The sequence below is a fragment of the Hyperoodon ampullatus genome (genome assembly GCF_949752795.1).
Source record: "Hyperoodon ampullatus genome assembly, chromosome: 3".
NCBI lineage: Eukaryota > Metazoa > Chordata > Mammalia > Artiodactyla > Ziphiidae > Hyperoodon > Hyperoodon ampullatus.
In genome coordinates this window covers 15,122,716-15,138,072 of record NC_136916.1, presented here as the reverse complement: position 1 = coordinate 15,138,072, position 15,357 = coordinate 15,122,716, and the positions used below count along the sequence as shown (strand labels likewise).

The 15,357-nt window shown below is 35.1% G+C and overlaps 1 protein-coding gene across 2 annotated transcripts in view; it reads left to right on the top strand.

Annotated features, from left to right (window-relative positions):
- The window catches only part of PLXDC2 (plexin domain containing 2), a gene marked incomplete at both ends in the record, with an annotated part of 390,364 nt that overhangs the window by 309,083 nt on the left and 65,924 nt on the right, over positions 1–15,357 (top strand). For both annotated transcript variants that reach the window (XM_079699678.1, XM_079699677.1), the window contains one exon: positions 15,183–15,243. In XM_079699678.1, coding sequence (XP_079555804.1) covers positions 15,183–15,243 — 61 coding nt within the window. The remainder of the gene's footprint in view (positions 1–15,182; positions 15,244–15,357) is intronic.

Here is a 15,357-nt window from a genome sequence, read left to right as displayed (position 1 = left end):
ATTCTCAGTCTATGACAAAAGAGAATAATCCTTTATGTCATATTTCAGAGGAAGGGGCATAAAATACCTCAGAGACTTAAATTGTTGTATGCAAGCATAAACCTAGATTGTCTAAAATAAAGTGAACATGGTAGGAGAGAAATATACTAGAAAACTTGACTAGAAAGACTTACGGAAGTTGAGCACAGAATTTTTAACTAGAAATGTCTGTGAAGTGTAAGGATCAGATTCATGCCCTAAATGCCATATGCCCAGTTTTCTCACCACAGGTCTGCTTTAGGCCTATGGTCCCTATGCCCTATTTCTTTTTCTCTCAAAAGTGTAGTGGTTCGCCCTATAAGTTAATTATATGGTCACCCTACCTAACACCATTATGGAAATCCTTGCTATTGTCTAAGTTTTAACTGCATTTGTGTGTTCAGGATCTAAGGCATAGCTAGAATTCCTAGGTTAAGCTCAATTATTCTCCATAAAGGAATTCCTCTGACAGCGATCACAAGACCCACAGGCCTGAAGTATTTACTATCTGGCCATTTACAGGAAAAGTTTGCCAGACAAATGGAAAACATATAACAAATATGTTGATTAATCAGAAGAAAAAGTAAAATATGTATTCACAATAAATTATTTTGGAAGAAAATATTGACTGTCTGGTTTCGAAGGGTTTAATGAAGTAAACAGTGACACTGGGATAAATGAGGTGATTCTAATAGTTATCACCTAAGGAAATGACAAACAGCAAATGAAGGACCAGGTCAAATTAATATAATAGTGTTTGAAAATGAATAATAAAGAAGATTTTGAGAAGGTTGAATTAATGGGTCTCCTGAACAATTAACATGAAGATTCAGATCTAGATATCCATTCTCCATATGCTTATATAGCTTTTGCTATAAATATTTTTTTGATCTGGGTTAAAGGGGTGCTCTGGAATACTAAGTCAGTTTCATTGAAAGCAAATCTGAAGAAAAATCTACACATCCAAGAATGCTTCTGTTAACATAAGGTGACACTAACTGTATTTTATGAAGCAGAAAATTGCTTCACACTCAAATTCTTGAAATCCTTCTTTTTGCTGCCTTTAATGGGACATAGAACATTTGTACACATGAGCTGCATAAAACTCTGATAGAATTAGCATTTAGTAATTTGATATTTTATATGCCTGACAAATCTGATATAGAATAAAGGAAGGAAATAAGGAAACAGAACACTCTTTTATGACCGGAATCATTTCTTAAAGTGGAATGAATTTACTAATACATTGTTGGTAATCTACATAAGGACCTGGGCTTGGTATAGTCTTAGAAACAGACCCTTCCAGGTGAGTTCACAGATTTATAATGAAGAAAAAATAGCTTTGGGCTTCCCTGGTGGCGCAGTGGTTGAGAGTCCGCCTGCCGCTGCAGGGGACACGGGTTCGTGCCCCTGTCCGGGAGGAGCCCACATGCCGCGGAGCGGCTGGGCCCGTGAGCCATGACCGCTGAGCCTGCGCGTCCGGAGCCTGTGCCCCGCAACGGGAGAGGCCACAACAGTGAGAGGCCCGCGTACCGCAAAAAAAAAAAAAAAAAAAAAAAAGAAAGAAAGAAAACAAAGCTTTATGTATACTAAAAGCCACTACAAAATTATACGTATTATTTTTTTAAGCATTGATATTACAATCTAGACTTCAAGAGGCAAATTGAACTCAAATGTAGATAGATAGTTAGATAGGGATATATTTCAAAATACTTAAACATGCAGTTTTAAAATAATAAGGAAATCGTCCTATATAACATTGCAACAAATTCTAGAAATCTTGGAAGTGTTTCCACCGAAATCAATGTATTTCTACTTGGAATAATCACTCTTAAGACTTTAGAAGATAAAGCTGAGTTTCCCATGAGCCGAAGATATACATGGAGAAATATGTTCCTTGAGCAAATAAATTGATGAAATGGAGCAATGACTATTTTCAAGTCTGAATGATTAATGTAAACAAATATGGACTACCACACATGTATGAGAGATACTCTAATTTAACTTGGATCTTAGAAAAGTTATCTCACAAGTATAATATCTCTTGAAGGAAATAAAAGTGCACTATCAAAAATCATTAAGCAAATATCTTTTAAAAGACAGTGTTCTGCTGGTCATTATAAGATTCACTCAGGTATTATTGTCTGGCATTAAAATGCCTTAAATTACATCTTCTAGGGACATACAGAGAGAAAAAGTTGCTTCTCTTCTTGGAGTGCCCTGTTAAACTTATATTACCATATTTTAAATGAGCTCATAGTACTTGTCTAAAAGATTTAATTACATTGTAAAATATAATGATAACAGGCCTAGATTAATTAATGGGATGAGGTATACAAATGATTTAAGAAAATGGTTTTCAAACTTTTTCTTCTTAAGCAGGAGAAACATTTTTGAAAAACGGAAACTTCAAATACAAAACAGATAAAATTATATCTTATAGCGGGTTCATAGCCAGGCCCTCCCATCTCCTCCTCACTCACTACAGCAGTCATTGAAGGCCTCTGCAAAACTAAACCCTGAACTCCGGACAGAGCTTAAAAATCCGTGATTAACAACAGGTTTTCCTAGTTTAAAATACTAATCTTCCTATTTCACCCATTCTTTCTACAGATCATTTGCGAGGACCCAAATGCGCTGTGATTAGAAACACTTTATCTCTTAAGGAGTGGTGGTGGAGGCAGAGAGGAGGGGGAGAGAGAGATTGATTTGTCTGGGACGGTTTACTGGTTCCTGTTCCTGGAGAGATGATGACAAATGTCACTTTTATTCCCTTATAGTACTTTCCCAAATGGTAAATGAGGATAAAGAAAAGTTCATCCTATGGTTCTCTGAGAAACTAGAAATACCATCTTATCTGTGTCTCTATAAATCTCAGCATTCCAAGTAAAATTCTGAAACTTTTTATAGTAAAAAATAATTAAATTGGGATACAGACCTTTCTTTGATGAGACAGATAATCATCTCCTCGAAGGGATTTCTGGTTCCTTACCCAAGCCCGACTTTGCTATCTTGGCAGAACAGAGGTGAGTTGATTCATGCAACGTTGATGTTCCTGAGGAAGACAGACAGCTCTGAAAGACCAGGAGCCATTAATCTCTGAGCAGCATGGAATAAAAATTTACTGGCAGAAGGATAGCATTTTACAGAGGCATGGCACACCTAAACCTGCAAGACTTTATGTTCCTTTTCCGGAGCCAACAGCAAAGTAAAAGTCACTGCTCTTTCTGTCCACTTCTATGCGTTTGAAAGTGCCATTTAAGTATAATATTTGGTCTGAAATCGAGAAGTTTTAAGAAAAGGTGTCAAAAATCAGAATCCGGAAATGTCCAGGGGTTTTATTTATAACTGGGTGTTTGCTTCAATGGCTCACAGCCATGAGGAAGGATTTTTTTTTTCTTTCCCTGAGGACTCAACTCTCACTTCTGTTCTACCAAAATAACAAAGTTGAATGCTGGGCAAGGAATTTTTAGATTCTGGAAGAATTCATTCATCAAAAAGAAAAGATTTCTCCTCTTTGTTTTATATACCTAACTTTTGTGGCTAAAGAAGCTGGGTCAGTACTTGAAGGATATTTTATAGATTTTCAGTTATATCAATAACTGGTTAGGTTACAATATGTTTCTTTCCCAATAGGCATTTTTCGACCTGTGCTAGGTGCTATGGATGGTAAGAAAGCATAAAATAACTTATATTTATTGAGCATTCCCTATGTCAAACACTGGAAGGGTGCTTCATCTATATTATCTCATTTAATCCTCACCCAGTGAAGGTAGATTTTACAATCTCCAATTTACAGAAACAATCTCCAACAATAACTCGCCATAGATCTCACCCCATAATCTCCAATAATAACTTGGAGGTGGATCACAATCAATCAATGGCCGAGTTAAGACCTGAACCTAATTTTATGTTTGCAATTCTGAAGCTCATGCTCTTTCCACTAAATAATTCAGCCTCAATTTTTTGCAGTAGTCAAATGGGAATAAATATAAGGAATACTGCCAGATTTGGGTGAGAATTACATAACTGACAGTTATTGAACACGTGTCAACTACTACATGATCGAATGACGTCAATAACCTCCACTTCTTTCCTTTTCTTTTTCCCATTATACCCATAGTAAGTGAGATGATGTTTTGTTTTGTTTTTCCCTGGCAGTGCCCCAATACCATGTTGAAATTATTAATTTAAGTCTAGAGACTCCATTGCTCCTAGTGCCTGAATTCAGAAAGGGAGTTGAGTGTGGCAAGGGGAGCTCTCTTTTCTAATGTGACACAATGTGCTGTGCTTCCAAGTTCTTCAGAATGTGCTAGAATGCTGCCCAAATACAGGACTCCAGAAGTTGCACGCTTAGGTGGGAAAAGACCATTGTTTTTTAAATGGAATACTCACTTTACACAAATATTCTAAAAGCTACAAAAATGATTAATTTTGCTGTTAGGAATAATTACCAATAAATATAGTCTTCCTTTTTCTAAGATAAAAACTATGTAACATCTTATTCATGTGTATATAATTTGAAGAAACAAAATGAACTATCTATTTAATTGTAATAGTCTGCCTTCAATTACCATACCTCAGCCTCAGATTACCATATATGTTCTTTGAAGAATTATGGTGTTTCTAAAAGAGTTGAAATATTTCATAAATAAGAAGCCAAACTGCTAAAATGTGTTTTCAGCCAGATTCTGGCAAGTTGCCAAAGCCATATTTAAGATCAGTCAGTGAAGGAATATTTTCTTCATACAGTTGGGATAACAAGTTTGATTTTAAATGGTAATAGCCTTTGGTAAACTGAAGACTTTGTATTCATCTCTAATTGTATAACTTTTATCATATAGTAAATGTTCTATTCTCAAGCTGGGCACTGTAATCTTTTTTTTTTAATTATTTATTTTATTTTATTTTTATTCTTGGGTGCATTGGGTCTTTGTTACTGCACGTAGGCCTTCTCTAGTTGAGGCGAGCAGGGGCTACTCTTCGTTGCGGTGTGCGGGCTTTTCACTGTGGTGGCTTCTCTTGTTGTGGAGCACGGGCTGTAGGTGAGCAGGCTTCAGTAGTTGTGGCTCACGGACTCTAGAGTGCAGGCCCAGTAGTTGTGGTGCACAGGCTTAGTGGCTCTGCAGCATGTGGGGATCTTCCCAGACCAGGGCTCGAACCTGTGTCCCCTGCACTGGCAGGCGGATTCTTAACCACTGTGCCACCAGGGAAGCCCTGGGCACTGTAATCTTGATTGGAGGTTGCACTTGGGAGAAGGATAATCCTCCATGAGAGGACCCTTCCCTGGGAGCACAGCCTGGGTTGTCTCATAGAAGCGGTGAGTCAGATGGAATGGTAAAAGGGGCTTCAATAAAACAGAAGGGAAGCAAACTAAGTATGTTAGAAATTTGAAAAGGAGTTGGTAGAAAGCAAATGAAAATGCTGAGTCTTTGTTTTTGTTTGTGTCTCAGTTTCACCTAAGACCCAGCAGCTACCCTCTTCTGGAAATCCTAGAGCAGATCATTTCTTAAGCTGACTATATTGACAGATGACTCAATGACCAGAGATGTCTGGTTTCATTTGGTGATATATACTAATCTCAGGATCTTCAAAAGCAGAGTACCTGCAATTTTTGTCTTTTTAGTAGCTTATGATTTCCACCCTACTCAAAAAGTTTACCCACTTATCTCTGAACATTAAACCCTAAGGTATCCTTTGGGTTCTAGCTGACTTTGTCATTGTAGTATTGAAGTCATTAATTTTTCAGCTTTCCAACATCATAACAAATATTACTTTGTATCTCTAATGAGGGTTGTTGTAAGTCTCAGCAGTTCAGTAATTCTTCTAAAGTCTGCTGTGGCTGCCTTGTTTTTGCCACTTAATCAAGCTATAAGTTGACTTATTTTACTTTACATTCATACAAGGAAGATGAGAGGCAGGAAGCTGTTAATGATTTGATTATTTTGCCAAAGCTTTACTTTCTTGGGTTCTAACTTTGCCTCTTCAAACTGTACAGTACGATGCTGATTAGAAGTAGTGAGAGTAGCCATTTTGTCTTGTTTCTAATTTTAGGAGAAAAACATTCAGTCTTTCATCGTTATGTAGGATGTTAGCTATAGATTATTCATAGAGATATTGCATTATAGTTAACAAAGTCAAACTAATTAAAACATGGCCAAATAATGAATTTACTCCATGAATGCAAACATGGTTTGGTTTAAAGAAATCTATTAATGCCATTTATAGCACTGGTATTGAAAATCATTTAGTCATCTTGATAGATGGGAATATATTTAATAAAATCCAACATTTTTTTCTAAGTAAAAATGTTAGCAGACTGAAATAGAAATATGCATATTAACATGATAACAAATATTTCAAACAGCAGAAAAAATATACTAAACATTAATGCCCCAGAGACATTCCCATTAAAATAAGGAAGAAGGCATGGGTATGATTACCACTATTATGTACCAGAATTCTATAACTCTGGTTAACACACAGAGAAAAGAAACAAATAAGAGACATGACTATTGGAAAGGAGAAGCAAAGTTATTATTTGTAAGTAAAGGTATCAAATACAAAATACACAGAAGTCAGTAGCTTTCCATGTCAGAAATAACCATTTAGAAAATGCAATGGTTAAAGCTCCTTAACTATAGCAAAAATAGATAAAATAGTTACTAACAAACTTATTAATGTATAGGTTCCATATAAAGAAAATAATGAAAATTTGATGAGGCACTTAAAAGAACACCTGAATAAACATTTTAATGGATGGAAAGCTAGAATATATTAAGATGTCAATTATTTCCACATCAATTCCATCAATAACATTATTATTTGGACATCAGAATATAATTATAAAAATCACAGAGAAGAATAAAGAGTGAGACAACTCAAGAAAATATTATAAAATAAGTTCAATGAAGGCAGACTTAAACTAAGTTTAGATAAATCATTAGATAAAACTGTAATAATGAAATCATTATAGGAATTGTACAAGAAGAAACAAGGCCATCAATGGAAGATTATACAATTTCAGAAATAGAGCTTAGCATATGAGTTTATTATGTGATTAAACATGCAATTCCAAACGATGGATAAAGATTTCTTATTCAAGGATGGTTAAGAGATCCTGGGACTCTTAGCCACCAATCTGAATAAAATTTATCTCTTTAGGTTTGGTTCTAACATCATGCCATATACCACAATAAATTTAGAGTAGATTAAAGAATTGAAAGTAAAGAATGAAATAATGAACTAACTAGGAGAGATTATGGCAAATTTTACTTAATGCCAATGTAACGGAGGCCTCTCTGAGCAAAAGGCAAAGAAAGGAATCTTGAAGAAAATGTTGAAAAACTTCACAGTGTAAAGATACAAACCACTGTATGGCAAAAAAAAAAAATCATTTAGAATTGAATGGCAAATTACAGACATGATATATTTAACAGAAATTTAATGCCTTATTTTATAGACACACTATAAAAAAAGAATAGCCCAATTGAATAAAATGAGTAAAAGAAACGAATATACACTCAAAGATATAGACAGACATACGAATTGTCAATAAACATGGCTTAACATTTCACATCACCTGTAATAAAGAAATGCTAATTAAAGCGTGACGGTCACTTTTAATCCATCAAGTTGCAAAAAGAATAGTGGTATGTATTTTTATAAGGGTTAAAATAACATACGTGTGCTCATATAAAAGTTGAATAATTTTTTCTAGTTTTATTGAGAAATAATAGACATACATCACCGAATAATTTTAAGGCTTCCAGCATGATAGCTTGATTTACATATATTGTGAAATGGTTACCACAGTAGGTTAAGCTAACATCCATCTTCTCATATAGATACAAAAAAAGGTAAGAAAAAAAGGAAAAAAATTTTCTTTTATGATAACTCACAGAATTTACTCTTTTAACAACTTTCCTATATAGCATACAATAAAATTTTTATCAAGCCATATAATGAAGTATATGCTGTTATTAAAAATTAACTCTCAAGGGATATTTATGGACATGGAAAAATGCCCAGATTATCATATTAACTGTAGAAAAGTGTTATCGCATGTTATGATTCCAATTTGATTAATACATAAGTAGATATAATTATATGTTAAATAAAGATTGGTTGGAAAATAAAATTAACAATATCTTAGCATTGGGATATTATCTACTTTAATTTCTGTTTTTATACTTTTCTGTAATTTTCTATTAAAATGATTATTTTACAAACCAGGAAATACTATTTAAAGCATAAATATGATTAAAATTTTAAACTATTAGGATAGTATTATTCAAACTGAGGGTTGCAATTCAGGAGGGTCATGCTATCAATTACCCAGTGGGTTGCAACCAGCATTTTTGTTAATGAAATAGAATGGAATACAAATATCTCTGTGCTTTATTTGTATGTTTAGAGAAAAAAAAGAAACATCACAAGAAATATTTAGTTTCAGCATACACAAACACACAACCATACACACATAACCAGATATGTAAGTGTCTAAACACTTGATGTTAACTATATTTCTTGATATGGTTTATTTCAAAAAGTTTGAGAAACTACATTGGAGTAATCTGGTTTTTGATAGAATTGAAGATTTCTGAAATTGCATACTTCGTATTGCTAATGCAGTCACGTCCCCTTCACGCAGGTGAATCAGCACAAACCTGGAAGTCGTTGAGGAATTCAGATTTAACTATTTCATCTTCTGCTGGTTTTTAAAAAATAACAACCACAGTGTCCAAACATCAGGCTTAAACTTGTGAATACAGAGATTATATGATGCTCTGTAATGAAGGATTATTTAAGTCAATACACAGCCAAACTTGCATCATTTAAAATTCCCTGAGCCATATTTCAATATTCACTAGCAGCACATAAAATTTAGGTAGAACAAAGATAACAATTGAATTTTGCTGTGAGATTAGTATTGCAACATGTCAGTCCAAGTCTTTTGAATCAAATAGCTTTTAACTGCTTCCATATGGGTGAATACTTCATTCTCTTGCCCCTTCTAAGTAGTATTTTAAGAAACTTTTTAATGTAGGTATAAAATAAGTACTCAGATATCTAATAATCTGGGTAGAGTCAGCCTCTCCCTGATTAAAACATGCTGAAAGTTCACAGTGCTAGCCTATTACTAATTATTTGGCCCTAAAATGAGTTTACTGGATTGTCCAGTGTATAACTGACTGTTTTTATACATCACTATTTCATGGCATATTTAAGTCTACTTTTATATGTCCTTCATTCCCTTAAAGTATTAACAGTGCATAAATGAGGATATTTTGCCAACATCAGTAATGCCTTTTAATCATAATGATTTTTGAAAAGATCAGCTTATTTCCAGATAAGCCTAAATAATATAGCTTCATTCCCAGCATCAATTCTTTCCTACCTTACACATTCCAAAACTGAAAACAGACTTGTAATCAGGAGGTGACACTCAGAGGAAGAAAGAACTCCAGCATGGAAAGCCAATTACAAAAATTTGTTTCCTTTTTGAAAATATTTTTCATTGAAAGATAGGGGAAATAAAAACCAAAAAGTTAAAAAAAAATCTTTTTAACCAATAGTTTGGAAGGAAAGAGAAATAAGATGTGAATTTTTTTAATGAGATAAAAGAATTGGAAGGATAAAAGACCCTGGTGTTATACTTTTAAACACATATTAGGGCTGCTCTAGATTCTAGAAATCTAAAGAAAAATTAAACCTTTATTTTATAAAACCTGCAGCTCTGCAAGATGCCACAGCTGTAAAATGACAAGGTTCTGAATATCAGATGATTTGACCCCAGTTTTCCATCCAAAACTCATCTCCAAAGCAAAGTTCCTGCGTTCTGCAGATAACTATTCTTGTTGGCATTGGATTATGATTCTGAGCTACAACTAATATCAAGAGCTTTTATTAAAAGAAAAACATGCTGCATACCCTTGCATATTATAATGATGTGAAATTTCATAATTTGTCCTAAAGTGCTGTCTCTGTAATAGATTACTGTGTGCTTAAATTCACCTGTCATTCCCAGAGCTCTTTGTACGGAGTGGTTCAGGCATGAAAATTCTGAAAAACTTTAAGCTCAAGTTTCTTGATTTTAGGAGAAATGTTTTTAGCAGTAAAATCATCCATCTCATGCCTGAGGCCAATTAGGAACAAGCATGCCCCATATGGGAAATGAGATATGATTTTTTTCTAATATTCTATTGATAATAATGATGATTATAATCAGCATTGTACATTTTATGACCTACCTTTCCAATGAAATTTTTTCGGTATTTCGAAACAAACTGATTTTCCCATATCTTATGCTCCAGACTCATGGTAAAATAAATGTTATTAGTTAGTTATAATCACAGATGTTTATCATTATACTTGTTTCTCTTCTAAAATACTTCCTTTTTTAAGAATTTTCCATGTTTTTCATGCTGGAGGATCATTTTTCACACTTTTGCAGACGATGGCAAGAAAACTTACTAAATGTGCAATTGATTTTTCCATTAAGATAGCATGCCAAAAAGTACACCCAAGGCTGCAAGGACCATTTAAATCATCAGACACTTTGATGAGGTATTCTAGTGTTCAGAATTTTAAAGATCTTTATTTTTAGATAACAGGTCAGGAAACTACAGCAAGTGGGCCAAATTGGACCCATTTCCTGGCTTTGTAAATAAAGTTTTATTGAAACGCAGCCACACCTATTTCTTTATGCATTTCTCTGTGCTGCTTTTGAGCTACAACCACAGAGGTGAGTAGTTAGGACAGAAACTATATAGCCTACAAAGTCTAACGTATTTACTACCTTGTTCTTTACAAAAAACACATGCTGACCCCCGATCTCCAAACTAATTCCTAACTGGGTCTCGGGATTCTGTGAAGTTTTTCTCCTAAATTTTCTTTTGTAGATGTTTCATCTCACTGGTGAAATGACACATGTTCAATTGTGTAGAAAGACATGGACTTCATTTTTAATCCTTGTGTATGTATTTTAGCATTTACTCTATTTTCTTCAGCTGTATATATTACCTTTGCAAAATAAGTTTTATTTCTGAAACCCTTTCCACAAAACAGGTAAGTTAGAGATGTGATGAGATTTACGCTTTAATCTCATGATTGGATAGATGCTGCAAGCTAGGAGAATTCTTTTCTAGGCTGCCTTATTAAATGGGGTTCACTTAATATGGCTCCTGAGGGCTTTGAAATCAACATCCCATTGAAACTGAGTGGAAAATAATACAATTAACTTGAAATAGAGCTCTCTAATGATTTGTTTTGGAATTAGGTAGCAGTGAGAAGAAGGGAATAACTTGAAAATAAAAACATTGGAAATCTATTGTAGTTAGGAGCTCAGAGTGTCGAAATCAATTCTTAAGGAATATTTACAAAACCACATAACCTCTATTTATAAATATTGAATAAAGATGTGCTCCATATTTGAAAGCAACTTAGATTTTCTCTCATAAGATTCTGTAATACTAATTCCCAAATATGATGATAAAGGACTTTAAGTGTAAAACACATTTCACATTAACATGGGACATAACATTAATTCCTAAACGTTTTCTAAATCCTATCTATACAGTTGAAGTCCTACTTACTCATCTTCAACAGTTGTCGACCTTGCTACATACATTCTACAAAGACATTCCTTAGATATTAAAAACAGCTGATATTTACTAAATGTTGACTATACAACAAACAGTCTACTTTTAATCCTTACCCACCCTCCCTTGCCTCGTTTTATAGATGAGGAAACCGGCTTAGATAGGAAAAATAACTTGCCTAAGCTCACATCCCTATTTGGTGCCCAAGCCAAAATTGTAACTCGAGCAGTTTGAGCCCAGAATCTTCATTTGAACCATGTTCCCTCCAAAGTCTTGTGAGTACAAGAAGCTTGAAAGCAACGAAGTAATAATAAACACCAGCACTTGGTATTGAGGGGCATTGAAAAAGGTGTGCTAACTCCTCTGGGTGAGAGAAAAAGGAAATGCTGCTGGGAGGAGGTAAGTCTTGAGTTGAATTGGGTTTACTAATTAGAGACAAGGAAGGTATTCCATACATATGTAATAGCGTGTTCAAAGGCAGAGACTGGAAGAGTACAACACTTTCAGGGAGATGTAATAAGTCGCAGGAGATGGGCTGGTGGAGTGTGAAGGGGCCTGCAGTATTGACATAGCTTACAGGAGGTCAGTGGTTTTCCCATTTCAGTGTGGTGAGGATCACCTGGGGCACCTGTTTACAGTGAAAATTACTGGGCCCAAGTTGTAGGAGAATCTTATCCAGTTAGATCCAGGAATTTGCATTTCAGCAGGAACACCAGGTGATTCCAGGTCAGGAGAGCCTCTCTGAGAACACTGGAAATCAACATTCTGGAGCATGACATGGTTAATGTCGTGATGTTTTAGAAAAACAACACAGCAGCTCAGTGGAGAGAGGAAGGTCTTCTCAAAAGTGATTTTTTATTTATTTAGAATTCAGAAATAATAGAAAGGTAGCTTTTCTTAATGATTTATACAACACACGCACACACACACACACACACACATACTCTTTCATTTATAATAGGTTTTTGATGTTATTTAAACTACTGGGTTATAAAATAAAATGCTGAAAAGGCAGGGTTCTGTTGTGTTAATTTTTTAAGGCACCGTAAGGTACAAAAATGTATGAATTTTTCAAACCAAACCTTATTTGTGTTTTGCCATTCTCAGTCCTTCCCACCCTAGCAGTTAGTAAGCTGCAGTGTGAATAAATAAATGAATGGATTAGTTAATTGAATTACATGCTTTCAGTAGAACCTAATTTCACACACTATAATTGAGAGATTATTTAATAACTCAAGCAAACTGCGGTGTTTCTGTACTTTTCTCTGGGATTAATGTAATAATTTAAGGGACTAATTATTTAAGATAAAATTGACTCATAAATTTAAGATTTAGTACTGTCTTGTTGTAATATAAGCTAAAAGTAGCTGTTTCCCACTGGCTTTGAATACATCTAGAATGGAGTAAGTAAAGACAAACTGCATTTTAAAAATTATCTGTTGCATTTAATAACCTGTCAGATGGCTCCTAAAATATATTCTTTGTAGAAAATCGATATATTCCCATCTTGCAGAAGAGAATATCAGTATACTTTTCAATATTTACGTAAACTCGAAGGGAAGAAAAAGAAAAAAGAGGCAACAGCCATCTAATTCATCTGGAATTGGACTCTAAACGGCAGAGTCTCTTTGGGTAACCAGAGATAGCCTTGACCAACTGGGGACTCTCAAACTCAGGATGCCAGATCACACACTGATGTTTATTCCACACTTAAGCTTGTTCAACACAGATGGTAGGTATAAAATAGCTGAGCTCTAACAGATCATGTCCGGGCAGAATGATATATATGGTCTTTTTTGTTGACAGTCGAGCTGTTTTCACATTCCACTTGAATTAAATTGTGCTCATTCATGCCATGGTACCTGATCTCTGGCAGGGATTCTTATAAAAAAAATCATCGTGTAGATTCATTGCAAAACAAGTGAAAAACAAAGTTGTAAAGTAGCACTATAAGAAAAATAAGACTAAAGTTGAACAGCCTATAAGAAACTATGACAAAAAGCCTCCATTTATTTTGAAAAAAAGATAAATATCTATTTAGATTAATATTTATAATATGGATTCATATATATAAGTATATATATTAATATATTAAAATTCAGGGGCAGTGCAAATCCTTAACTTTCATAAACTGGTAAAAAGGTTTAAAGTTTCTAATATGAAAAAGAAATCATATGTCAGATATACTAGGTATGATCAAATATAACACTGGCCTTAACTTTAAAACGTTCACAATCAAGTTTGGTAAATAAGACATAAAGCCATGACATTTTATATAAATGAGAAAAGTTAAATAGTAAAGTGAGAGATGATCACAGCAGTGATGACGCTTTAACCGAATGGGCTCTGGGTAGTAATTTCTGGGTCTTGAAAAGTGAATGAACTGTAGCTGGATAGGTAGGGAGGGCAGAAAATGATTTGAGTCAAGAGAGTGAGAGTGAGCAAAATCTCATCAGCCCAGTGCGCTGAATTTGACCTTTTAGACATGACCTAATCGTAGCGCTGGTAGGGAGCCACAGGAACACACTCAACTTCACTGATTCACTACAAGGACTCACAGAACTCAGAAAAGCTGTTATGCTCAAGGTTGCCATTTATTACAGCAAAGGGATACAGAATAAAATCAGCAAAGGGAAGGAACGTAGGGCAGAGTCCAACAGTGACCAGGCACGGCTTCCAGTCATCCTCCCCCAGTGGAGTTGGCCCATAATTCTCCCAGCAACTATTTGTGAAAACACACACCAAGTATTGCCACTCAAGGAAGCTTATCCAAGCTCATCGTTGTCCAGGAATTTTACTGAGGGCCATCACGTAGGTATGAAATTCTGCTTGACTAACTTTATCTCTAATCTCCAGTGCCCCCAGGGGTCAAACTGATGCAACATGGCCCGGGGCTCCAGGCGAATAAAAACAGACATTCACCATAAATCATATTCTTAGTATGATCTAACATAGCCCAAGACCCAAGATATACAAAGACACTTTTATCAGGCAGGATATTCCAGGGGATTCGAAGTGATCTCCCAGGAGCTGGGCAAGGGCCAGTTCTTTCTTTGGAATGTGTGGGTTTGAACACCCCAAACCCGCTGAGTTACTAAGCTTTTACTGCACGATAGGGAAAGAGTTTGTGTGACTGCAGGTCTTAAATTTTAAAATTTAACTAAAACAAATCAAAAGATCTGAAAAATACCTGCAAAAGATTTTATCCACATGTTGTGATGATGAAAAATACATATGTATGAGGAAAAGAAAAGCCAACTACATAGAATAGCTACTGTCTCACCTTTGCGTGGGCATCCAGGTGTTCTGCCCAGTGCAGTGAGCCTCAGTGGCGTGATTTGTTGCCACGTGCAACCATAACAATATGATTACCTAAGGAGTAGGCCGTTACGCAGAACTCGTAAATGCTTCTCCACTGCTCCAGCTAACGGTTCTATAGAAGAAAGTTTATGTTGTGCAGATTTTAGAATTAACTACTTACCGATCTTTTTCTTTTAATTTCTACCCCCACTCTGCACCCCATACTTTCTTTTCTGATCTGCAACGTGGCCTTCTCTGAAGATGTTCCAGTGGATTTGATCGCCATCGGCAGGACTGGGTGGACAGCGGATGCCCTGAAGAGGTACACATGTGCTTTATTACGACAAGATTGTTGGGACCAAGCTGTCATGTACTGTTGCTGCAACTTAATGAAAATGGTATCTAATTTAATAAAAAGGGCCATCAGTTACTGAGC